The following is a 26,687-nucleotide window of genomic DNA, read 5'->3' on the forward strand; positions in this document are numbered from 1 at the left end:
CTTGCAGAGTTTTTTGTGAGGATTAAGTGAAAAGTGCCTGGCCCGGCTTCCCAAATGTTGACTTTGTAGTTGAAACTGTGTTTGACTCTCCCGTACAGCATGAATGAAACAGAGCAATCTGATATTCTGCCAACAGAATATTGGCATTGGCCGCGGCATGTGGGATCTTCCTGGACTGGGTCACGAACCCGTGTCCCCTGAATCGGCAGGCGGACTCTCAACCACTGCGCCACCAGGGAAGCCGCCTTTGGCATTTTTAAAATTAAATTCTTGAGTCTTGATAGCATTTTTCTGGAGCACTTCCAAACCCAGGACCCAGCATGGGGGATTTGTCTCCACTTCCCAGATATTCCAAGATTCTTTTTGTGGGCTCCCTCTCCCTTGGAGGTGCCCACCAGATCCCTTCCAGCCTGGCACCTGACTCCTAAAGTCATGGCCAGCCCCACACAGATTTTCACTTGAATTACTGACTCTCGCTTCTTTTTCAGGGTCTGCCTCATGGCCAGTACATCCTTCGCAAGGACACCAGAGGGGGAAATTAAGGCAAGAGAGAAAGAACTGAAAAAGGCATGTGACTACATTTAAGGCACTTTCACATTTGGAAATTCATTTAATTCACTGAAACCTTATAAGGCAAGGAGGACATGATACTTATTTTTACTTTATGAATGAGTTTCAGGGAGCTGGTAATAAACCCTGGTCACTTTTACTTTAATCACAAAATTTTTGAAATTATGGAAAAAATAACCTTATTTTGCTACATTAAAAGAAATGGTTAAAATTTGTTGTTTTATTAGTCAAAATCAGCCTAAAAGAATTATTTTTGTTCTGTTTTTTCTTTCACTTACTACTGAATATCACTGTAAATGACAACAACAAAATAAATATCATTTATCAAACACATGTTCATAGTAATAGGCGCTATGATAAACCTTTTTTGTCTCATTTAATCATCACAACAAACCAGTGTAGTAGATGTTAATAGCCCCATTTTCCAGGTGAGGCCAAAAGAAATTTAACTTGTGTATTGCTTAACATTCTCACGTAATTATTTTCCTAATTTCCCATTTAGTGTTCATGATTGGGGTTGTTAATTGCTACATGCTAGTAATGTTTCCTAACTCACCCACTTCCTTTTCCCTTGTTGGGTATGATGATTAAAAGAGCTAGGGGGGGAGCATTATTCATTTATTTGTTGCACAAATATTTAGTTAGCTCCTCTGATGCTGTCAGGTGCTGTGTTAGATCCAGGGGATACAATAGCAAGACAAAAACATTCACTTTCACAGAGCAGCCCACAGCTTCCAGGGGATGTAGCCTGCAAGAGGCAAATACAAGGCAGGGTGGGACGGGGGAAGCCCTGGATGCTGTGGGAGCACAGACCAGGGAGCCTAACCCATGCCAGCAAGGGCAGAAGAACAGCTGCCAGTTAAGGGTAAGTCACTCCAGGAAGACCGGAATGGGTTGAATGGTCACAAGTTACCATATGCAAAACCATTACGGCCACCAGACATGAGCCATCCATGACCCTTTGATAGAACTTGGAAACTTAGGGGTCTCAGGGGTTCAGGTACTTTAGGATTTGGAGCCCCAGACTATTTTCATTCCATGGTAATTTCATCAGAGTCTTGTTTGCCATTCCCTAGGCCAAAGGGGCCTAAAACAGCAATGGGCATGCCTCTATTGTCCTTGTGGTGATGACATTGGTGATGACAATGATGGTGGTGCTGGTGCTGGTTTTGACAGCTTTCAATAACTGAGCAGCTACATGCTCACTTTGTGAATGTTATTTCATCGATCTTCACAGCAGTCCTATAGATAGTATTGTTACCCTCATTTCTTTAGGTCAGAAACTAAACCAGAGAGGTTAGGTAACGTGCTCGAGCTCAACTTACTAATAAACAGAAGGAACCAATTCTCGAACCACAAGAGTTATACCATTCAGATGGTTAAGAGTAGTGAGAGTGTGCTGGTTTTCCCCTAAGGGTACTAGTGGTGGGTTATCGTGTTTAAATTATATATACCCTGCTGCTCTTAATAAAGTGCTTGAGGTAGCTTACAATAAAAGCATTACAATATGGCTTAAAAATAGGTACTACTGAGTGGGAATTATAGCCAATGTGCTAACTGTTGCTGTGGTTGCTCAGATAGGCTCTGAGCTTCGTGGCAGCCATGGTAAAAATGGAGGTATTGTAAGTTGCACAGCTGTTATTATGGAGAATACAATGCATGTTTTTCCTGGCACTAACTTAGAAAAGCAATTTTTTATGATGGCACTAAATTATGTAAAGCATAATATCCTCAACAATTCTTTTGGAAAAGCAGAAGGTGATTCCCCATGGCTATATTCTTCTATGTAGTGTCTATAGAAACCAAAGGCAGATATTTTCAGTTGGGTTTCCCCAAAAAAAGACTCTAAGACTGATATCTGTGTACAAGAGAAGTGCTCTCAGTAACAAAATCTGTGAGGGATGTGAGAAGCAGGACCGTGCAGAGGGGAAGTTAAACTGCTGTGCAATTGCCACAGAGGTGTCATCCTTCTGAGCCTATAGGAAGCAACTCTTTCAGTCCACCCCTCGTATCTCTCAGTTGCACCTGCTTTGTATAACAAACTTAACGCAGCATGGAACAGTTCCTCCAAGACTCTAGTGGTTTCTTTGAGGGGAAAACTTACAAGAGAAATGTTAGTGAGACAAAGTACAGACCCCACTGCTAGAAATGGTCTTAAAGCTGCAACTGACACACTTCATCCATGGTACGCAGAATAACGACCCCACAAAAGATGACTTGCCTGCAAGTTTTTGTTCTCTTTTCAGGGATGGTGCTATATCTGGGACTCAGCTTTGGTCTCAGTTTTGGGCAGGTTGGATGTTCAGCAATGCATTAGCTAGGTCATCCTTAATGATTGGGAGCCCATGCTGTTGAGTTGATAAATGACCTCCATTCCTGGTACTCTAGATATTTCGTTGATGTACTCATTATGACAGTACCAGGGTGGCTGATGACAGAGGCTGACTGATATTAACTGGCCAAGTCTTTCTGGGTACTTGGATGTTCCCTGCCTTTTCTATGGTGAATGCTTTCTGGTGAGCACTTAACATGTGATACAATGATCTCCACACTTTATGCCCACTTCCATAGCTCCACCCATCTGCCTCTACCCTAGACTTCCATGTGCCTAATATTCCAGTCCTTCTCTTTCCAGGACCCTGTCAAATGAGCCAGCTCACTCACCACTGCCCATGAGTCTATGCATATTCTTGTCTTGGGCTACTTGTGTGTCCACAGAAAGTGAATGACCAAGTGTACCATTTGAAGCTCTTCCCACTGGGAGGACTTCCTCTCAATGCTACACCAGAGTGGAGCTACATGGGCAGCAGTTCATTTTTGGCTCCATGTACCAAACAACCCATTTATGAGGACTTTTCCTTCTCTGTCAGCTGGTCATAAAGGACCTTCCCTTGTGAACATAGATATGAGCTGAGGGAGAGGCACTGGTGCAACAGTGATGGATGACAAGGGGTCTCAGCCACCTGCTGGTGCAGCTTACTTGTGTGCTCAGGTGTTGGTCATGCCCAGACCTGCCATACTGCTTCCATCTTTCAATGGATTGCTGGTGGACCTACCTGAGCTTTTGACTTAGTGGGTTTAAGATAATCCAGTTCATGATAGGCAGCTGTGGTAAGGACCATTTCTAAAATGGCCCCCAAATGTCCTATCTTAATCCTCAGAATTTGTGAATATGATGAGCTATGCCTCCTGTAATTCTGTTATGCTATCCAGCACATTGAACCTTAAGATAAGATTATCCAGGTGGGCCTGATCTAATCACATGGGCCTTTCAAAGTGGAGAGCTTTCTTTGGCTGGTAGCAAAAGAGGAAGTCAGAGAGATTTGAAGTGGGAGGGGAATTAGATGTACTCTTGCTGGCTTTAGGATGATGGGGCCACATTAGAAGGAATGTAGGGGCCTTAAGGAGCTGAGAAAAGCCCTCAGTTGGCAGCCAACAAGAACAGTCCTACGACCGCAAGGAACTGAATTTGGCCAACAACCTGGTTGGAAGCACATTCTTATCTAGAGCCTCCAGATAAGTACTTAGCCTGGTCAACACCTTGATTTTGGCCTTGTGATATGCTAAGCAGAGAACCCATCTGAGCCATTCTGGACTTCTGGCCTATACAACTGTAAGCAAATAAATGTGTGTTCCTTTAAGCCGTTACATCTGTGGTGATTTGTCACACATCAATAAAAATAGATTACAGCATCTCTGGCCACATAGGCGCTTGTCACTCCATGGTCAGCAAGGTCAGAGATTCTGTCTCTACCAGGGCCCAGCTACTTTTCTTACATATATAATTCTCTGCTGCACATGTCATGGCTTATTCCAGAACTCAGGTGTATACATTATGATTCTCCTATTGGGGTTTGTAATGAATTCTACACAGCATCTCCTCCTTGCAGAAACCCCTCCAGCACCATAGGGTCTTCTGTGTCATGTGACCCAAGCAGCAGCCTGGACATAACTGCAGAATCCATTCTTAGTCGGTGCCTTGGTCAAAGCTGGCAGCCTTCTGTATCACTTGACAGATGATGGGTCAGAGCAGTATCCCAAGTGTGAAATAAATATGCTGCCTCTAGAACAGAAAGAGGTCAAGCAAGTGTTGTGTTTCCTTTTTGGTGGTGGGTGATGCAAGATGCAGTAATTTGTCTGTTACTTTGGAGGGGATGTCTGGCAGGCCTCAGACCACTGGATCCTTAACAGTTCACTAATGTGGCAGGCCCCTGAATCTTTATAAGGTTCACTATCTCACCATTTGGACTCCAACATATTTCTTGCTCATCTGCTATTATTAATATGATATTATCAAAATAGAGGACTCTTGTGAAATCCTGCAGAATTTCCAGCTTGTCCAAGATCCTTTGGGCTATTGTATGACAGATGACAGGAGAGTTAAAGTTCTGGAGCGAGACCATTGATGTATACTGCTGACTGCCCCACGTGAATGAAAACTACTTTTAATAGTCTACGTAGGCTACAGTGGGCTCAGCCCACCAGGCCAAAAGCGCAACTATTAAAGCAAAAATTAATGAGTTTAAAAAGTAGAAAAACGGCAGAAATAGTAAACATTCTCAAATGCTTGTTCTTTGAAAAATCAACAAAATACTTAAACCTCTAGTTAACCTAATATGAAAAAGGAGCAAGGCAAAATACACAAAAGCAATGACAGGAACATAAATCCCTGTTCCTGGAAACAGGGAACAGGCTATATTTTTCTATGTAGTGTCTATAGAAACCAAAGGCAGATATTTTCCTTGTAGCCACCTATGTAAGTAATTTTGAATCCCTTGTTTATCACAAGTGCAGGTATCAGGAGGGCGGCGTCTAGTCTCAGGAGAGGTGCTATAGCTGCACTTTCTGCCTTGGCTGGTTTTATCCATCTGGCTCCAGGTCTCTTGTGCCTCTGCGCTATGAGACTGGCAGCTGGTGTCAATGTGGTGATTTTCTTGGCTCTGTCCTCTCTTCTGATATCACTTTTTCTGTAATAAAACTTTTGCTTTGATCTGCTGGAGTGTCAAGTGTTTTATTTGCTACCACTAAAATAATCAAAACCTCTCTGAGGAAAACGTTAAAATGCTCCCAAAAGGCATAATAGGAGACTTGAACAAAGCAAGAGACATCCCTTGTTCTCTGACAGGACCATTCAACATCATAAAGCTCTAATTCTCCTGAAGTTAATATATAATTTTAACATGATCCTAATAAAAATACCATATTCTTTTCTAGAGGAGTCAACTCCAGAAATCATGTAGAAAAATAAACATGCAAGAATAGCTATAAAACCCCTCAAAAGGGACTTCCCTGGTGGCACAGTGGTTAAGAATCTGCCTGCCAATGCAGGGGACACGGGTTCGAGCCCTGGTCAGGGAATATCCCACATGCCGCGGAGCAACTAAGCCTGTGCGCCACAACTACTGAGCCCGTGTGCCACAACTACTGAAGCCTGTGCGCCCTAGAGCCCATGCGCCACAAGAAGAGAAGCCCCTGCTTGCTGCAACTAGAGAAAGCCCACGTGCAGCAACAAAGACCCAATGCAGTCAAAAACAAAACAAAACAACAACAAAAAGACACCGTCAAAAGAAGAGTTGTGAGAAGAGACTAGGCTTCTCAAATAGTAAATGATATTATAAAAGATCTATGATTAAAACTGGTAAATAAATAGACAGACTATTAGAATAAAATAGCAAGTCCGGGAATAGACCTTAGTGCACATGGGAATTTAGCATATGATAAAGATATTGTCTCTAATCACTGAGGAAAAGCTGGTTCTTTTAATAAGTGGTGTTGGAGCAACTGGATGGCTATTTGGAGACAGATAAAGTTGGATCCACGCCTTACACTGTACACCAGAATAAACTCCAAATGAATCAGAGGTCTAAGCATAAAAAATAAAATCATACAGGTACTAGAAGAAAACAGAATCAACTAACAAGCATAGAAGGATTGATTCAATTAGAAAAGGCTTCATTTATAACAGCTTCTGGCAAGGGTCATTAATGGATGCTAAAACCATTGGGTGAATGACTACTGGTGACCAAGACACTTACATAGTCTCAAAGTGTCAGCGCACAGATGATTTCTTTTTCTTTTTTTTTTTTGCGGTACACGGGTCTCTCACTGTTGTGGCCTCTCCCGTTGCGGAGCACAGGCTCTGGACGCGCAGGCTCAGCGGCCATGGCTCACGGGCCCAGCTGCTCCGCGGCATGTGGGATCCTCCCGGACTGGGGCACGAACCCATGTCCCCTGCGTCGGCAGGCGGACTCTCAACCACTGCACCACCAGGGAAGCCCAGATGATTTCTAATTACAAAGGGAAAGAGATGAGACCTGCTTTAACCAAGCAAAACCACTTAGTATCACTAATAATGGTACAATCTGAAAAAATTGGGCCTCTCATGTGAGGAATGGAAAACATACAACATCACATATGTAGTCTTGCTAAAAAATCTTAAGCTGAATCTAGTAATGAGAAAATGATAAGACAAATTCAGAATATAGAATATGAACTCTACAAATCAATTCACCTGGACTCTTTAAAAATGTCAATGTCATGAATGATGGAAAAAAAATGGTGTGGAAACTGTTCTAGGATAAAGCAGACTAAAGAGAATAACAAATACAATGCAAAAATTTGGTTGAATCTTAGACTGAAACAAAAAAGCAAATATAAAGGACATTATTTAGACGACTGGGAAAATTTGCATATGAAATGAAAATTATATATTATTGTATCAACGTTATATTTCTTGGGTGTCTTAATGATATTGTGGTTGTAGAGGAGAACATCCTTGTTCTTTGGAAATACTTGGTATTTAGGAATGAACTGTCATCGTGTCTACCACTTATTTTTAACTAGTTCAGGAACAACAAAAATATTAGATAATTATCTGAATCCTTGACGCTTAATATGAAACACACATTTAAAAAAATGTTGCTTGGTGTTCCCCGGTGGCCTAGGGGTTAGGATTCCAGGCTTTCCCTGCCATGGCCCAGGTTCAATCCCTGGTCAGGGAACTGAGATGCTGTTAGCCGCGCAGTGCAGCCAAGAAAAGAAAAAAAACCAAAAAACCTGTTGCTTTAGTAATGATCTTCATCTTCATGACACACCCTTAGAAATCTGAATTCTAGTTGTTGGAGGTCTGGGGTGAAGGTTGTAGAGACACTCAATTATCATAAAAATCATTCTGGATGAAATAGTTCTTCAGGCAATGAACACCTAGGAATGGAGTGGTTGTAACTTGTCAAAGATTATGGACAGAAAGAAAAGACTAGAATATGAAGAAAGAATGCAGTCTTATTATGTAGCCTTAGACTATGTGAGATTTCTTTTTTTTCTTTTACTTTTTAAGGAACATTTTCACTAAAGTATAACATATGTGTAGAAAGAGACACAAATCATAAATGTATAGCTTGTTGAATTTCTACAAAGTGAATACATCTATGAAACCATCCAGATCCAGACACAGAACATGCAACAGCTCAGAAGCCTCTCTAGGGCTCAGATTGAAAACTCAGCTTGGGGATCACTCAGGGGATGCTTTTTTTTCCCCATTTACTTGGAATATTTATTTAATTTTTTTCAGCAAACATTTTTTAGTACCTTGCTCTGAGTCAGACACCCTGCCATGCATGGTGCATCACACATCATCATGTCCTTCATTCTCAGTACACACCTGCCCTACCAGAGGCTGTTCCTATGCTAACATCCTTTTCAGTTAAAGCATAGATGTTTGTCAGGCTTTCACAGTCCAGCATCCACCTATTCCTGGCACCCTCAGATTTTCCACTAGGGGAATCACAGGCTCTCCAACATGCCTGCTTCAGGTGGAGTGGACGTGGCATCTGGCACCAGGGGTGAGCATGAGTCTCTGGCTCAGCCAGTGAGATTATCACATGTTTTGGCTGCAGATTGGTTCACAAATAGGCACAGGACTCAATCAGAGCCAAAGAAGTGCAACAAGGATTTTGTTAGATGACAGGGAGAGGCACACTCACTTGAACCAAGGGGGAGTGTCGATGTGGAAATGCTGAGAGCCGTTTGCCTCTTCTGATGGATCACCCCAGCCTCAGAATTTCCATGGGGTTGGCTGAGGTCTCCCATGAGACTTTCTTATAGCCTGACTTCTCTTTCTGCCCAATCCTGCTTCCTTCTCTTCTCTTCCACATGTACGGATCCCATGAGCAGGCCCTAACAAACCTGCCGTAGCCCATTTCTGTCTCAGAGTCTGCTTCCCAGGGAATTTTGGCAGGTGTGGTGCCAAGCACTTACATATATTGTTCATCCGCAGATGAACTCTGAAGGCATACTATGTGCCAGACACACGGCGCTATGACACTCACAACCTATGAACCTCATTTTAGAGGTGAGGAAACTGAAGCACGCAAAGGTTAGGTAACCTACCGAAGGTCACACAGCTATAAAGTGACAGAGTCAGGATTCAAGCCCAGGTCTGTCTGGTTCTAAAGGCCATGCCCTTAATGATACTGCTACAAACAAGCCAATGGCAGAACTAAAAACCGCTCCAGATTTCCAAGTCTTCATAGCCAACATTCTTGTGCTGAATCAAAGAAACAAATATACATTCTATTGTGGGCAAATCTCCACGTTTGAGGATGAAAGGGCTACTCGGAGAGGCATGCCCAGTCCCTGCAGCCCAGGCATTGCTGATAAAGTCAGGAGAACGAGGCATGACACATGAAAACTTAAACCACAAAACAGTAAAGAAGGATCACATTATCAAATAAAAAATATACACACTTACTGGGAGTACGTGATTAATTGCCAAGTGAGATGTGCAGACCAGCCGTGCGATATGCTCTCCAAGAAGGGAGACATTCCTGGGCTAGAAGGCGCTCCTGGGATGGAAATGGGCTCAGTCAGGCAGGGCACAGAGGGAGAAGGGCACAGAAGAAGAGGTGCAGGGGGGCAAAACGCATAAGGTGTTTTCCAGGGAAAGGATTAGACCAGCCTGGCCAGACTCAAGTGTGAAAGGAGCTGAGCCTGGAGGCTGGACCAGGGGGAGGCTGTGAAGGTTTCTGGATGTCAGAGTCCTTCCTTCTTGGACCATGGATCCTTGTTTCCTGGCTCCTCCCCACTTCCTATTCTCACAGGGTACAAACAGCTTGCCTTCCCTGGTGGCCCTGGGATTGGAGTTGAGTCAAGCCCTCAGGGACTGGGGGATAAGGTGGGGAGCCCCCGAGTCCCCTCTGGTTGTGCGTCCCTTCACCTGGCTTACTGGGCTGTCAGACCAAGGGAACAAAATCCCTCAGCCCCTCCCTCTCCACCAGTCCCTTTCCTCCCTGTGTTACTTTGCTCAGGCTGTTGTAACAGAGCACCACAAACTAGGTGCTTTACCACAAAAGAAATGTATCCTCTCACAGTTCTGGAGGCCAGAAGTCAGAAATCCAGGTGTCAGCAGGGCCATCTGAGCCTCTGGGGAAATCCTTCCTTGCCTCTCCCTAGCTTCTGGTGGTGGCTGCCAGTCTTTGGTGTTCCCAGCCTTGCAGCTGTGTCATGCCAGTCTCTGCCTCTGTCATCACACAGCATTCACCCTGTGTAATCTGTGTCTCAATTGCCCTCTTTTTGTAAGACACCAGTCATATTGGATCAGGGCCCACTTATGATGGGGGCACTATTCTTCCCATTTTTCAGATGGGAACACTGAGGCTCAGAGAGGTAAGGTAGCCTAAAGTCATGCAGCTAACAGGTCATGGGGCTGGGTTTCTCATCCAGCTATTCTGACTCCAGAGTCTATGCTGAGAGGTGGCTGGGCAGGGCATCCTGCTTCGGGTGACCCTGGGATGACCATAGGTGCCACATCGGGGAGTAGCACCAGTCTCCCCACTCCAGGCCAGCTGCATGGGTGCCCACTCAGTGAGGTCAGCATATCACAGGTTCTCACTGTTCCTGGCATCACACTGGCATGCAAAGGCCTCCGGTGTTGCCTTCCATAATGGTCACCTGATCCCCGAGCCAGTAGGCAAACAGCCTGAGATGTTTATTCCCTGCTGACCAACTGGCCTGACAGACAGACAGCCCTGGTGATAAGGGAAGACGGAGGAGGCACCTGGAGGGAGGGGCTGGATAAAGGAATCCCCTGCCTCTGAGAAGTGCTGTTTTGCTTGGCTGGGGCCCGAGTCACACTACCAGCTTCTGAATGACAGTGACATTCCCCAGGGATTAAGCTTGCAGTGTAGAAGCTGGGTCTCCACAGGGGGTGCGGGGCCCCATGGAAGTTAAATCATGCAACTAGCCACCAGCTAACATTTCTGCCACATTCATTTCATACCTCCATCACTTCCCATCCCCCCTCCAAGAAAATTCAGCTGCAACTTGTTTTATAACACCCCTTATTGTACCCTGCTGCTTTGCTTTCTCTTGGTAATAGCAAAAGAGATAAAGCCATTCTCTGGATCCTTCAAAGCACAGCTCAAAATTCTTCTTTTCCTGGAAGCCAGATGCAGGTAACCCTGCCCTACCCGGCTCTGAGCGCCTAGGATTCTAACTCAATCCACTGTTGGTTCATGGCCAGGTACTGAGCAAGCTGTGGAAAGACAGAGGTCAAGCTACCTAGGCTTGGGGCAGTGATGCTTTTAGGGAAGGCAAAGATGTTGATGTCACTCCTGGTTTGGGATGACTGCTTTTCTGTTCAGGAACACTGGATACACCTAGTGGTCCAGAACCCAGATTTTCTGACTCCCAGCCAACTGTTACTTTGATTATAGTACAATACCTGTGCGGCTCATCACAGGGCAAGGGGCCTGGCTGATAAATCCACCACCAGAGAGATGGAGGCTAAGCCTGTCCCTACAGCCAATGAGGGATGCTCTCCGTGAGTTGTTAGGCAGAAAAGAACCTCTTGGGTCATGTCCTCACTTTTGCTCAGCTAAAGTTCCCTGACTGTCTCCTTCAAATTCAAACGTGCATCCAGATCCATGAGTAACCATATTATTTTTAAACAGCATCCTTCAGCCACTGCCTCTCCTGCGTTTTCAGAGAGGCAATCCTTTGTGAAGCTAGCACAGGATTTTATTTTATGATTGTTTTGAGACATCTGCGGGGATTCCATGGAGTTTAAGTAAAAGATTAGGGTGTAGCTCTGAGAGAGAAGCCAGCAAACAGGTAAAGCTCACCTCAGGGGGATAGAAAAGAGAAGCCAGGTCTTGTGGAGAGAGAGGAAAATAAAGGATGAGGTACTGGAGACAGCAGAGAGTGTCAAACCAGCCAGCATTAAGCAGAGGAAATGTCTGGTCTCAGAAGCCCCATTAGACCAAGAAACATCATGCCACTATGCGGAGCAGTTAAAAGCTCTGTCCTAGGGGGAATAGAGACTGGGGTTAGAGTTGTACTTCCTCCACTTAGTAGCTGTTGAGTGGCTTAACTTCTTTGAGCCTTAGTTTTCCTATCCTTAAAATGGGCATAAACACAGCCACCTAATAAGGTAATTGTGAGGATTAAATGAGAAATATTATGTGCTCAAGACAGTCTGGCATAGAGTAATACTCAAGAAATGATAACTGTTGTTATTAATACCCAGATAACAGTTAATACGTTATGGCTAATGTTGATAGTTTGCTTAATATTTATCCACAATTATCAAACTAGTAGGTTGTAACTGTATCAAGATGACTGATGGCAACTTAATGAGTTAATTATTCAATTGTCTGTACTTGGGTTGTTAGAATAACAAAAGGCTACTCTGGAAAATACATTGTCCAGTGTGTTTCTCCTTCATTCTTCCAGACGAAGTTTTACCTTAAAAAAATAAAATCCTATTCATGTGCTAAGTGCTATTAAGAATTATTAGTTGAAGAAAGAAAGGTTTTGTTGTTAGTTAATTAAAAAAACCACGTTTATAGTAAAAAAATTTCAAACAGTATATATATTGTACTTCGATTAAATTTTATTTCAAATAAAAACGATATAAAAGGTCATAAAAGAAAAAGGTTCCTGCCCCATCCCAATTTCCAGAGGTAATTACTGTTAATAATTAATTACTTGTATAATTTTCCTGGAATGTTTTATATTCTTTGGTTTTATACAAATTTAATCATACTGCAGTACTGCTGAGGAACTTGTATTTTCTCCTTAGTAACAGGTCTTGGCAACTTCTTAGCAGTGCATACAGACCTGCCCCCTTCTTTTTGAGAGCTACATTGTAATCCCTTCCATGTAGGGACCGTCCTTTATGTAACCAGTCCCTTTGCTTAGCATTCTGGTTGTCTCTGGTTTGCTATTATGAACAATGCCACAATAAACTTCCTTGAACATGGAACTTTAGTTGTTGCTACAAATAAACCTATAGGATAAATTCCTAAAAGGGTAACTACTGAATCAGTTTCCTTTGTTGTAACTGTAATAGACAGTGCCAACTCACTTCCAAAGAGGTTGCAGCAACTGATAATTTCACCCACAGTATATGAGAATGTTTGTGTCCTGCATTTTCACCAGTTCTGAGTATTATCAAACTTTATAATCTACTAAGTAAATTGTCATTAAAAAATAGTAGTAATATACATATATGGAATAGCAGTACAGATTAAATGATTCCATCCGCAGAGATGAATGCTCACATCACCTTGAACAGAGGGCAGGGAGTTGCAGGGAGTCAGACCAGGGTCTGAACTTCAGCTCCACTATTTATTATCCCTGTGACCTCGGACAGGTTCATCAAGCTTCTATGTCTGCAAACTGGTGATATTAAATGAAATAAGGCATAAGAAAGCTCCTAGAACCACTGTCTGGAACCCAGTAAACATTTATTAATGTTACAAAACAAACCAGAGTCCCTGGCAAGTTTGAGAGTGACAGAGACCTAGTTTCGATTTCCTGCTTCTTTCTACTACCCACTGCTAGGCTGCTTAATTTCTTTAAATTTTCTTGTTTATAAGGCGTCAATTTGGATCCTGCCTATTAATTTACTGATTCGGATAAATATGAGTGGCAGAGTCGAATCACAATGCAGGGGGCATTTTACATTCACTGGAAGATGTAGGCAGCATCACAGCAAAAGAAGACAGGTGGCATCTTAGGTCTAGGTGTGCCACTGAGGCAGTGGGAGAGGTTTGGGGTCAGACTGACCTAACTGCAGTCCTGCTTCTGCCTCTTAAAAGCCAGGTGACCTGGGGCAAGTTCTTATAGCCCTCTAGCCTCAGCTTCCTCAATTCTAAAACAAGGTAACAACAGTAGCTACGTCATGAGATTATTGGGAGTATGAAGTAAATAATAATCTATGAAAGCACTTAGCAGCTGACTCCTGTGAAATGTTCAATATATTCATAGACAGCAAAAGCCTCACTTCCTGATCACTGTTTACTGGTATGTCAGCAGGGACAGAATGCTTCTGCAGAGTGGAACAGAGATGTTACCAGCCCTCCCCTCCCCATTTGTCAAGTTGGGTGACCACACACACACCCTCCCCAGCCTTTCCCTCACTTCAGTAACTGTAAAGCACATCCTAGTGTGATGGGGGTGGTGATGACACAGGACAGACCCACAAAAGCAAGACTGCTAAAGATTCTTACATGGCTGCAACCCCAGCCAGGGGTCTTTCTCATTTTTCCTGGAAAGGAGTGAAACGACATTAAGTTAATAAATAGTTTTCATTGGAATTGCTTAATACACTTAATGTTTGACTTGCAAAATGGAAAGTCTTGTTCATTATTATCCTGGACAACATTTTGGGGGATCTGAGATAAGACAGGAACTAGCTTTAGGTTTTTGCTGCAGTGTTTCCCTCACCCTTCACATCTGCTTCAATTCAAATTTCAGTTCTTACATAAACTGCAAACATTAAGCTATACTCATGGAAATGGGGCTTCTTAAAAACACCTTGTGAATTATTTTTTTTTTCCTTTTTTGTTTTGAAAATTTCAACTTACAGAAAGGATGAAAGAAAAGTCTAATGAATACCCAAGATTTACCCACTGTTATTATTTTGTCACAAAACTAATACATCATTTTTGAGATGTAGAGAGGTACATTTGTATAATACGAATTTCCTTTCCTCTCTCCCTCCCTTCTTTATTTTCTCCCTCCCTCCCTTCTTTCCTTCCTTTCTTCCTTTGTTTTTTTGTGCCAGTAAAAATGTTATGAGAATGGATTAAGTTATATTAATATTGTGACTTCCAGGCATTCAGCTTCCTGGAGTTTGACGTCTGTTGTTCTATTTGGCTACAAGTTTGGAATATAAGGAATCATGTTTGTGATACCTGCCAGACTGAATATCTCTTGCACCAAATGTGCAAGATACATTATCTCTAATCCTAACAGTGACTGTGCAAGTCCGGGTCTCATCCCTGCCAGTTTACATATTTGGTAACTGACACTCAGAGACTGAGTCACTCAACCTCTCTGGTAAAAACTGCTGATCTGTCTTTTTTTGACTACAAAGCTTTTTTCACAAAGGTTTTGGGGGATTCTCAGAGTGATATTTTAATGTAAGCATATGGAAAGTTTTAGTTTCTGGGACAGTTGCAATGTTAATTTCAGATAATTTCCCTCAACCAAGGAGGTAGGGGAGCAGTGGAAGGTGGAGTTTTATGGAAACCATAGTCAGGACTTCAGTGATAGAAACTAAAGATGATGAACTAACCACTCCCAGAGCCCGAGAAGACTCTTTGGGATGGCCTCTTACTAGCCATATATAGTTGGAAAAATCACCCTGACTTGCCTCATTTGTGAAATGAATAAACAATCAGTACCTCTTTACCTGGGTTTTCTGGTGAGATTCAATTTTGCGAATTGTGATTACTTTTATGAATACAAGGAACTGATGTACCATTTTATCTGTAGGTGAAGGAGGGAGAGAGAGAGACAGAAGAAAGGTGAGAGTGGACAGGGCATTTTATGTATAGGAGAGAGAGAGGGAGGGAGCGGGAAAGATATAAGTAGGATGACAGCAATCAAGGGAGGCTTACCTTCCTGAAACTGGCAGGGAAGTTGACAGAAACTCACAGTCTAGGGAGAGAAGAAAGCATCTTTCAGGGAATTCAATTAGTTGCCGGTCCCGGAGAACCCATCTCCAGAATTTTCCTTCACGTGGCTGCGGGAGGAGGATGGGTTGGCTTGAGACCTTCAGCAAACTTCTTTCCAGGCCGTGGGGCACCCTGACGCGCGCTCTGGCTTCCAACGCACCCAAGGGACGCTTTTCGGTGCTGCCCGTGTCAGGATTTAAAAAGCCGTGTGCTCGACGGAGGGTAAGGATCTCCAGAGTAACCACTCTCCGAGGTCTTTGCCCAGCTTCTAGATGTTTCTGCGGCACCAGGTGACTCCCCAGACCTCTACCCGTGCTCCAGGACATCACATTGCACTTTGCGGGGTGACTCCTCCGCGCAGGATGCCTGTGTCCACAACTGTGAACTGGTGTGTGCAGGTGAAGTGGCGCACACTGGCTCCCCAGCAACCAACAGAGCTTCAGAAGCGGTGAACTTGGGGGTGCGATGTCACCGAACTCCTTTTCATTCTTTACATTCCTACTGAGATCTGGGCAATAAATAACAAGAATAAAACATATACGTGGTTTTGTCTTTGCGCTCGCGGGATCGTGGCAGGTCCTTTAGAGAAGTGAGTAAATAAATGAAGAGAAATCACGGCGGCCTCGCCGGCTACTTCTGGGGACCCCTGAAATCAGCAGCTGGAATGGCCAGTTTGGAGAGCCCTCGGGTCCGGTCATCTAAGACCTGGGGTTACCAGTCCCACCGACCTGCGGGAATTCCGGGCTTTTCCCCCGCGGGGTCGGGCCCCTCAGCCACCAGTGGCGCTGGCCCGGCTCCAGTCGCGGGAAGGTGCCAAGCCCCGCGCACTTTGCGCTGGCGAAGAGCGCAGACGCCCGGGGCGCGCTCGGTCCGCCCCGCTTGGCAGGAGCGCGCGAAGCCGCGCGCGCGGTCCCGGGGGATAGCCCGGAGGCCGCCCCGCTAGCGGGAGAGGCGAGAACTCGGCGTCCGGCGGCGGACTGGCGTGCGTCTCGCCGCCTCACGCGGTTGCACTGAGCTGCGGGGCGCCGGACCGGGGACCCAGAGGGCGCGCGGCGGCGGGCGGCGGGCAGAGCTCCCCCGACCACCCGGGCGCCCAGGGGCTCCTGCTGGCTGGGAGACGCCCCCTGGCCCCTACCTCTGTTTGGCCCGGCCGGGCGAGCGGGACCAGCGGGAGGAGGAGGAGGAGGTGGGGCAGCCGGGACGGCCTCCTCCCCGCCCCTCGCGTCTCCTCCCCGCGCCACCGGGAAGGACAAGGGGACTGGGCACGGGGACCCCGGCCAGTGAGCGCCCGCGCCCCGGGGTCGCCCCTCGCTCGCGCTCTCCCGCCGCGAGCCCGGGCCGGTCTTGTTTCGCAAGGTGCTGGCCGCAGCCATGAGCCAGGACGCCGAGCCCAGCGGCCCCGAGCAACCGGACAGAGATGCCCGCAGCGTGCCCGGTGCCCCGGCGCCCCCGGCGCCCCCAGCGCCCCCAGGCCCGAGAGGGATGCAGCCGCCGCCACCGCCTCCGCCCCAAGCCGGCCTAACCCAGATCATCCAAAAGTAAGAGGAGGAAAGGGGGAGCGGGGCCCCGGGTGCGCTTGGGGGACAAGCCCCGGGCGCCCCCTTTTGTGGCTTCCTCTCTCCCGTTCCCGCTAAACTTCTCTCGGCCGCCTTGCGTTTGAAGTTTTCTTGCCCGTCCTCTCGGCAGAGTCGGTGTCATTCTGGCCTTTTGTGAGTTTGGGGAGAGGGAAGCCAAGCTATTTGGGGAAAATAATTTTGTTCTTCCTCATCCCCTGTCTCTTCTCTTCGGGGACGTTACCGGGTATTTTGAACTAAATTAACTCAAACTGGGGGGAAATGGCCCAGGGACTATATTTCATCTTTCTAGTCCCAAGAGGCCGCTGGAACGTATGGAGAGCCGTGCGTGTGTGCGCGCGCGTGCTGGAGGGCGTGTAAGTAAAACGCCGCGCGAAGAAACCACCCTTAATGGTGCCCATGAAGTCAAACAGTGATATTGGGTGAAAAGGGTGGTGAGGGTTTGTAGACAACGTATTTTTGCTTTGTCCTGCAAGAAGTGTTTACACTTTCCAAGAAGGCCCTTGCGAAGAGTTTCTAGCCGCGGAACCGTTTTCCATTAAGGTTACCATCTTGTGATTAGGGGGAAACTGTGCGACTTGGGTCGCGAGTTTTCCGGGCCGGCTGTCCCAATGCGTCGAGTAGATTGGGGGTGGTCAGTAGGCTCTGAGAAGCTCTTTCAGCCCATTTGGGAGACATAAAAGTAAAACGGTGAGGCTTCGTTCATTCTTTCGAAATTTTGTTTGACAGTTTAAGGCCTAGAATGTTGGTTTGTTTGAAGGATCTTTATTCTCCGAAAAGTTTCCCTCAGCTTGTAATGAAGTCCTCAAAACTAGTGTAGTTAGTGTTGGAAAGTCTGAATGATGAGCGGGCGAAACTGGAGAAAATTAAAGAAATACACACAAGCACAGCAAAATCAATCCTATGGAACCGAGCAGGAGTTTTTCGGCACTGCTTTGAGTTACATAAACTTATTAAAATGTAATAAGAGAAATAACCAGTGATGGAGCATAAATGGAAGTAAATATTGTTTTTAAGACTGACTTATGTAATAGAATAGTGAAAATTTAAGTTTGACATCAAAGAACGCTGGTATCGTATTTCAGAACAAAATGGTTCCCTTGTTTTTGACTGGTAGAATATTAAAAGCTCCATTTATGACAACTTTTTGCTTTAGTTTGATTTTATATAACTTTCAACTACTAACAAGTAGCTAACTATTTGAAACTGAAAATATTTTATATTATTCTATTCCCTTTGTTTTGCAAATTTCAGCTAAGATTTACTAAATATGATGGACAGTTTAAGTACATCATTGCTTAAAATTTCTCTTTAGTCCTTAACATAAATATAAACTAACAGAGAAAAAAATGTTTAAAACCTGAGGTTTATTTAGTGAAAGAGAAAAAGAAATCTAATTGACTGATTATTAACTGGGAAACATCTCATGTGCTTCTTACTGGCCAGTGTCTTGTGGCTTGAAGCTAGGGTGCACATTGAGTTTGCTTTGGTATTGTAGTCACCCTGCATTTTCCTATCATTTACTTTTAATTAGGAAAAAACTAAGAATTTTATGTTCATAGAAAAATCTTTGTAGAGCGGTGACTGATTTTGAAATGTTGCCAGGTTGAAAATAAAGGCTGTTTTTGTGGGAGATGGATCATTTCAAGTGTATTTCAGTTACCTCATGTAATAAGTAATTGACCCTGTAAATTCACCCCCATTTTGAAAATTCCACCCCTGGAATATTTTACTTTAGTAGATAAGCCTGAGCTCTTCAAAGATGGCCCCTTCGGCTAGCAGTCCAGGATAGAGAGACCTCAAAGAGGTGCCTGGCTTGTTTTGCATTGGTGACAGATCAGTGTTCAGGCACCAGGTCCAAGGCTGGTGAATGTGCTCATGGGATTTGATGTTTGTGCACTTATGTTTATTTCTTTTTTTTATACATCTTTATTGCAGTATAATTGCTTTACATTGTTGTGTTAGTTTCTGCTGTATAACAAAGTGAATCAGCTATACATATACTTGTATCCCCATATCCCCCCCTCTTGTGTCTCCCTCCCACCCTCCCTATCCCACCCTTTTAGGTGGTCACAAAGCACTGTGCTGATCTCCCTGTGCTATGCGGCTGTTTCTTACTAGCTATCTATTTTACATTTGGTAGTGTATATATGTCAGTGCCACTCTCTCACTTTGTACCAGTTTACCCTTCCCCCTCCCCATGTCCTTGCGCTTATGTTTCAAAGTCTTTATTTATAAGGATGATTTGGGGTTTGCACTCCCCTCAGTATCCACTGAAATTCCATGGGAAGCAGACATAACATGGCAAACGCCTTGCAGGTCCATCTTTAATGGGCTGAAACTTGAGCAGGTTATTTTGAAACTGCATAATTTAGTCAGAGCAACCATTTTTATGTAGTTATGAGGTACTGTTTGTATCAGCCATCTTTGAGAAAATGTAGCCGGGAGATTGCCCTCAGCTGCAAAATGAGGTGTCCTCCTCTTGATTTGAGAATTGTGTGAGCTAGAGCTTTGGGTGAAATTCTCCTCTAGTGGATGGCATGTTAAATACATTGTATTGGGGAACCTGCACTTTTTCTAGTTATTTGAGTAAGGTTATAATGTAATTCATAAGAGGAGAAGTTTTGTGTTTTTTAAATTAATTAATTTATTTATTATTTTTGACTGCATTGGGTCTTTGTTGCTGCGCATGGCTTTCTCTAGTTGTGGCGACTGGGGGCTACCCTTCGTTACTGGGGGCTTCTCTTGTTGTGGAGCACGGGCTCTAGGCCCACAGGCTTCAGTAGTTGTGGCTCATGGGCTCTAGAGAGCAGGCTCAGTAGTTGTGGTGCACAGACTTAGTTGCTCTGTGGCATGTGGGATCTTCCTGGACCAGTGCTCACACCTGTGTCCCCTGCATTGGCAGCCAATTCTTTTTTTTTTTTTTAATTAATTTATTTATTTTTGGCTGCATTAGGTTTTCATTGCTGCAGGCGGGCTTTCTTTAGTTGCGTCGAGCAGGGGCTACTCTTCGTTGCACTGCGTGGGCTTCTTATTGCAGTGGCTTCTCTTATTGAGGAGCAGGGCTCTAGGCACGTGGGCTCAGTAGTTGTGGCCTGCATGCTCTAGAGAACAGGCTCAGTAGTTGTGGCACATGGGCTTAGTTGCTCCATGGCATGTGGGATCTTCCCAGACCAAGGCTCGAGCCCGTGTCCCCTGCATTGGCAGGCGGATTCTTAAACCACTGCGCCACCAGGGAAGCCCTGGCAGGCAATTCTTAACCACTGTGCCACCAGGGAAGCCCAAGAGGAGAAGTTTTGATCGCTTTCAAAATGATGAAGATATCAATATTCTTCATGTTACATAGCATTTAAGGATTACAAGAATTTTTTCACTTTTTTTAAAAATAAATTTATTTATTTATTTATGGCTGCGTTGGGTCTTCATTGCTACGCGTGGGCTTTCTCTAGTTGTGGCGAGCAGGGGCTACCCTTTCTTGTGGTGCGCAGGCTTCTTATTGCAGTGGCTTCTCCTGTTGCAGAGCACAGTCTCTAGGCGGGTGGGCTTCAGTAGTTGTGGCATGTGGGCTTCAGTAGTTGTGGCTTGCGGGCTCTAGAGCGCAGGCTCAATAGTTGTGGCTCACGGGCTCAGTTGCTCCGCGGCATGTGGGATCTTCCCAGACCAGGGCTCGAACCCGTGTCCCCTGCATCGGCAGGAGGATTCTTAACCACTGCGCCACCAGGGAAGTCCCTTTTTCACTTCTTAATGTCTCTATTTACTGATCTTCATTAATCACGGTTTTCATTTTGGGTAAAGTCATGATCATAATAGTCATGATCATAATAAAAACAGAATCCTATTCACCTATGTTATGTTTGGTCTTAAGAGAATGAGGTGTGACAGTGAATAATGTGACTGACTTTGGTGTTTGTCTTATGGAACCCAGTCTCAGTATTGACGAAGATCGTGCCAAAAGTTAACTACTGTGGAGTTCCTTTGGCCTGTTCAGGTATATTTAGTTTTCTCATTGTTGCATTTTTAGCTTCAGTCAAGCATGGTCCATGACCTCTCTGCTCTTGTTAACCTCTGAATCCGGGCCAATATTCGCATTACCTATGAAGATTATCAGCCATGTTAGACACATATAACTAATATCTTGTAAGATATTTGTTTTAAACGTGCATTCTCTAAGATGGCCAATGTGGAGACATTATTGGATAAAATGTGAAGCATTATGTAAACCATTTGGGCAACAACTAATATAAATAACACCTTAAGAAGAGATTTGGGATGAGTTTAGGAAATCAGAATAACTTGAAAGCTTAAAAAAAATCTTCATATAAGCAGAAGTAAGACATTGCTGTTGTTGGTGAACATTTTACACGGATTTATCTCCTCAAATATTCACAATATTTTATTTCCAAAAGTATTTTATATTTTAATTTTAATCAAACCTAATTCTTGGTTTATAACAAGTTATTTATTAACTATGATGAACATTAGAAATTACAATTTTAGGTTGTAAGTTCTAAAACTCTCTTCAGAATGAAAACACAGCCATTAGTTCTGTGTGCTGTGTTGAATTCATTTGTCGGATGCAGTTAGAAAGTGTGGTACTAATCATGGTGAAAACCAAACAAGCACACACATCTATGAGGTGAGCACACAGGTGATTTTCCTAAATTATTTGATTTGCCGTGAAATACTCTTGGCTAATGCTTGATATCAGGTTGCATATTTAATTTGCATATAGATGACTTATTTTTTCCTTTACAGATTATTTTGGTATGAAATGAATAAAAATCAATTATGAAAATAGAAAAAGTTTTGGTTTAGCATTTGATAGTTAGCATCACCTGCATGTGTTTGTGACTTATGAAGATATAAATCCAGCTTTGATTGCTGAAGTTTATAGTCTTCTGCATCGCGTTAGGACACTGGCCAACTGTGTTTTCAGAGCAAAGTGCTCCTTAATTCAGTCTCGAAAATGTTACAAGTAGTCACTCTGATCGCAGATAATTCTACAGACATTTTGCATTTGGAAGGATCTCCATGTAACTCTTAGAGAGTGATACACAGGCAAGTTGTATGTGATGTCCACCCACTGTGATGGGCATGCTGACAATTACATCCAGAATCGGAGAGGAAATAAGAATTTGCCAAAAAGGGACATTATCTCAACTCATAGTTGGTCCTTTTCTGGAAGAAGGATGGAATTTCTAACATCAGTGCCACTTTCTAACATTAGTTTGAGTCCGTTTTTAGGGGAAACAGGGATACATTTTAGAAGGAATTTTGAAAATTTTAAACACCATCTTAAACTGCACTAAGACAAGCATTCAGCAGGAGAAAACATCTGAGAAGATTAAGCGTTTACCCAAAACAGGGAAGGAGAGAGGGTGGGTTCTTTTCTTAGCATTCTGAAAAGTTTCTTTGCTTCATTAGAAAGCCTATTAAGGGTTTTTGTCTTTTTTTTAAGAAATTTTGCTTGAGGGTTTGTTGTGATAAGTATTTTTAGATAGTAAGTGTAGCCATCCAGTTATGAGTTTTTCTCAAATTGCCAAAGAGATCAGTATTATGAAATGTAGTACATTATTCCCATTAGTCACAGTAAATGACTATACCTGTGGTGTACGAAGAGCAGTTCTAATGCCATTGCTGCAGGAGAAAAAAAGAAGTCAAATTTTGTTACCCATTTTATTCTTCTATCCACTTATTCTTTTGTTACCGGTTTAGCAGTTTATCAAATTAATAATTTAAAAAGCCCATATCTGTCCGTTGGAATGTGGACTCTGATCTGTTAAGATCTCTTTGCCTATGCATGTAAGTCACCAGGGGGGATAAATAACCCCACCAGGATTGACTCACAGTGAAATGATGCCCCATCATCCAGTTTCTCTCTCTCTCTCTCTCTGATTTATTTTTCTTGCGGCTGTAGGTTCTTTTTTTTTTTTTTTTTTTTTGGCTGTGTTGGGTTTTCGTTGCTGCACACAGGCTTTCTCTAGTTGTGGCGAGCGGGGGCTACCCTTCAATGCGTTGCGCCGGCTTCTCATTCTGTTGGCTTCTCTTTGTTGCAGAGCACGGGCTCTAGGCACGCGGGCTTCAGTAGTTCTGGCATGCAGGCTCAGTAGTTGTAGCTCGCAGGCTCTAGAGCACAGGCTCAGTAGTTGTGGTGCACGAGCTTAGTTGCTCCGTGGCATGTGGGATCTTCCCGGACCAGGGCTTGAACCCGTGTCCCCTGCATTGGCATTGGCAGGCGGATTCTTTTTTTTTTTTTTTTTTTTTAGAATTTAGAATTAAGAATTTTAAGATATGTGGATTTTTTAGAAGATGTTGGGGGTAGGAGTTTATTAATTAATTTATTTATTTTTGCTGTGTTGCATCTTCGTTTCTGTGCGAGGGCTTTCTCTAGTTGTGGCAAGCGGGGGCCACTCTTCATCACGGTGCGCGGGCCTCTCACTGTCGCGGCCTCTCTTGTTGCGGAGCACGGGCTCCAGACGCGCAGGCTCAGTAGTTGTGGCTCACGGGCCTAGTTGCTCTGCGGCATGTGGGATCCTCCCAGACCAGGGCTCGAACCCGTGTCCCCTGCATTAGCAGGCAGATTCTCAACCACTGCGCCACCAGGGAAGTCCCGGCTGTAGGTTCTTGACTCCAACTAAACTAATATTTCTTCCCTGCCCACAACAGCTAGTCCTCAAGTAAACAAACCAATATAGCTCAATTCAAGGCTTTGATAAACAAGAGTCTACAAAATGTTAGGAACTGAGATCTAACCAAGGGATAGAATCAAAACAGACTGAACTAAACTCGGAAAGCAAGAATGGAAGAAGCTTGAGATAGTGGAGTTAAAACCCCAAAGACAAATTTAGAGGTAGGGCTCCCCCTCCCTTCATCCTCCTTGGTCCCCCTGTTAGGCAAAAGCTTGAAGGGGTCTCCTGTGCCACAAAAATCCCACTTAATCTGATTTTTTATTTCCTGCCACAGTAATTATTTTGCTTGGGATGGTCTAGCTGATACAATTTCGTGTATTTTGACAGGGGAGGTTGCTGTAGCTCCACAGCTGCTGTGAGTGACATGGTAGCTGTGTTTAGAATAGCGCGTTGAAAAATTTTGCAGAAAGTAAAGTGGTCCTTATTCCAGAATCGGGGCAAAAGACCGTACTCAGTCGCTTGTAGAAAGGAGCATGTGGCAATTCCCTTTCTGGTTAATGAACCTGGCTGGGTCTTGGTGATGTGTGTGTTGTTATGGAAGCTCATATTTCTTGTTCCCACCAGTGAGAAGACTGGGAAATCCTGACTTTAATTGAGAAGGCACATTTTTCCATCAGGAATGTGAATTTGGTTTCCAGCCGCCACCAAGGGGGTATTGGCGGTGGGCTGGTATTTTGCCTGGCTCAACTGTGGTCACTGTTTAAATTCCACCCAACTAAGGTTTCAGTCTTTGACATTTACAAGACAGCAAGTTTGGGGTATTTTGGATTTAATGCGTATGTCCATCTAATAGGATAAAGTCTTTACAGTGGCAGAAGTTACAGCCAAGTTAATTCATCCTCCCCTTTCCTATAATTCCTGCTGGATTTTATAAGATAAATAAGTCCCCTGATGGTTTACAAGGCAACTTTTCCAACTCGCTGACAGCAGCTCCGTCAGGGGGATGGTACATATTGATGTGAATGTACTTTATGAGCAAAAAGGGAGCTGTTAAGCAAGTTGTATGAGGATGTGGTAATAACTTGTAGCTCAGTTTGCCAAATAAATCTTTCCATGTGTTCAGAAACAAAAGGCCTGGGGTCGTGCCTGTGTTTGGGGGTGGTTTTCACCTCATGAAGATAGTTTTCACGCCACTTTTCCCTTCTTTTATGTGGGTATTTGCTTCAGGGATGCACCAGGGCCATTTGCTACTGCCCTTTCTTTGCACCTGCTTTCTCTCCATCACAGTAATGACCCACCAGTTCTCAGTTGCCGCTTCCACTCTGGTCCGAACCTAGAAACCTCCATTCACAGCTGTCTGAACATCTTAAATGCTTTTCAGTTGTGCAGCTTGTCTATAGACGGTCTTCCAGATATGTTTTTGGTTCTTATTGGACCCACCCTTAAACCTGACCTCCAGTGTCATGATGCTGAAAGAGTAGACTAGGTAATATATATTTTAAAGATGTATTCGTTTCACGAAGTTACTTCTTTTGCTTTATTTTGAATTCATTATTGAATAGCATGATAGGTAGGATCTTCCCAGTGTTGTCAAGTGTAAAATGAGCGTCTTTGTAAATTAATTATTGGGTTTCTGACAAAGAGGGTCAGAGAGGAAGAGGAAACCCTGGATTGGGAGTAGGTGATCTGGACAAGCCAATTAACCTTCCTAATCCTGCTTCTCCAGGGATTGGAAATGATCGGTGTCAGTTCCTTCCAAGAATAAAATTATGTGAATCCCCAGGAATATTGCTGAGTGATTATCCCTGTAGAATGCCTCCCCTCGCCTCCTAGACATCTGATGGAGAATGAGTTATGTTTTAATCAAGGGCGTAGGTACATGTTTGTGAGATTGATCACTCACAGAAACAACAATAACCACAAAAAGAATTAAAAGCTTCCTCCAACACTTGCAAAGTATATTTGGATCAGTGACATAATTTTAAGACGGAAAAGTAGCCACTCATGTCAGTGAAAAGGAGGGCGTTTCATACTGTTTTCTAATTATTACAAACTTTAAAAAATAAAAACAATTATTTTGGAATGTTAATTATTCTGGAATCTTAAAGTGAATAGTTGAGTTTGCAAAAAGAGTACTGTTCTCAATTCGGAGATAGATCCAGTAATTTTCACGTGTCTAAATTTGATTGTATTAAACACAGGCAGGTGGGAGTCTGTTTGGTGATGTCATTATTTTTAGAGGCAGAAAACATAAGCATAGGCTGACAGATGTTTCTGAGAGGCTACCAGCTGCCCCAAGTAGGACTCGGTAAACGATGCTGTGTGTTCAGTTAACCACAGCGTGGGCTGCACCCAGAGCTCACGGCCAGAAAACACTTTGCAAAGAGATCACGGTTATCCAAATGCTGGGCCTCAGGTTTCCGTGTGGCCTCCTTGAATTGACGAGACCAAACATTGTTTCCAGAGCCTTCAAAGACCGGGTCTCCTCGGGCCCCTACGTCCTCCTGGGCTGGCAGGGTTGCTGATAGGCTGGAGTTATGGAGAACCTTTATTTGATACTTGAAAAGAGATTTTTTTACTTTCTATATGAAAAGGGAGAGGGGTTGTGTGATTAAATCTTGATTTAGAGACTTTACATAATGAGGATGAACATAAGATATTTATTGCAGCATTGTCTAGAAGAGCAGAAAATTAGAAACCACCCAGATGTTTCTCACTGAGAAAATAAATCATGTGCATGTATAATATCATGTACCATTCAGCCATTAGAATGGTGCCATTATTCTATATTTATTAATATGGAATATAAACCATATAATATTGTTAACTAAAAAAAATTACAAGCAGCATGTGTAACAGGGATCTCATGTTTTTTAAAAAACGTGTATGAGCATGTGCCAGTGCCTGCAAGCCTGGAAAAGCATCTGAAGAATAAATATAAAGACAGTAAC

At 43.8% G+C, this 26,687-nt stretch overlaps 2 protein-coding genes across 2 annotated transcripts in view; one reads left to right on the forward strand and one right to left on the reverse strand.

Moving 5' to 3' along the window:
• Positions 1 to 6,501: 6,501 nt before the first annotated feature.
• Positions 6,502 to 16,906, reverse strand: LOC125960994 (translation initiation factor IF-2-like). The gene is made up of 3 exons (XM_049696891.1): positions 15,477 to 16,906; positions 9,320 to 9,413; positions 6,502 to 6,857 (listed from the first exon to the last, which is right to left on the reverse strand). The coding sequence occupies exon 1, from the start codon at positions 16,904 to 16,906 to the stop codon at positions 16,232 to 16,234; it is 675 nt and encodes a 224-aa protein (XP_049552848.1). The 3' UTR covers positions 6,502 to 6,857; positions 9,320 to 9,413; positions 15,477 to 16,231.
• Positions 16,776 to 26,687, forward strand: part of RBM20 (RNA binding motif protein 20) — a 216,730-nt gene continuing 206,818 nt past the window's right edge. The window contains exon 1 of the mRNA XM_049697037.1: positions 16,776 to 17,071. Within this exon, the coding sequence (XP_049552994.1) occupies positions 16,905 to 17,071 (167 nt within the window). The 5' untranslated portion in view covers positions 16,776 to 16,904. The remainder of the gene's footprint in view (positions 17,072 to 26,687) is intronic.

This window comes from Orcinus orca, chromosome 14, assembly GCF_937001465.1.
Source record: "Orcinus orca chromosome 14, mOrcOrc1.1, whole genome shotgun sequence".
Classification (NCBI taxonomy): domain Eukaryota; kingdom Metazoa; phylum Chordata; class Mammalia; order Artiodactyla; family Delphinidae; genus Orcinus; species Orcinus orca.

Bases quoted from the DNA above. Each gene is read 5' to 3' on its own strand.
- LOC125960994 (XM_049696891.1), bottom strand. From the start codon at position 16,906: ATGGCTGCGGCCAGCACCTTGCGAAACAAGACCGGCCCGGGCTCGCGG.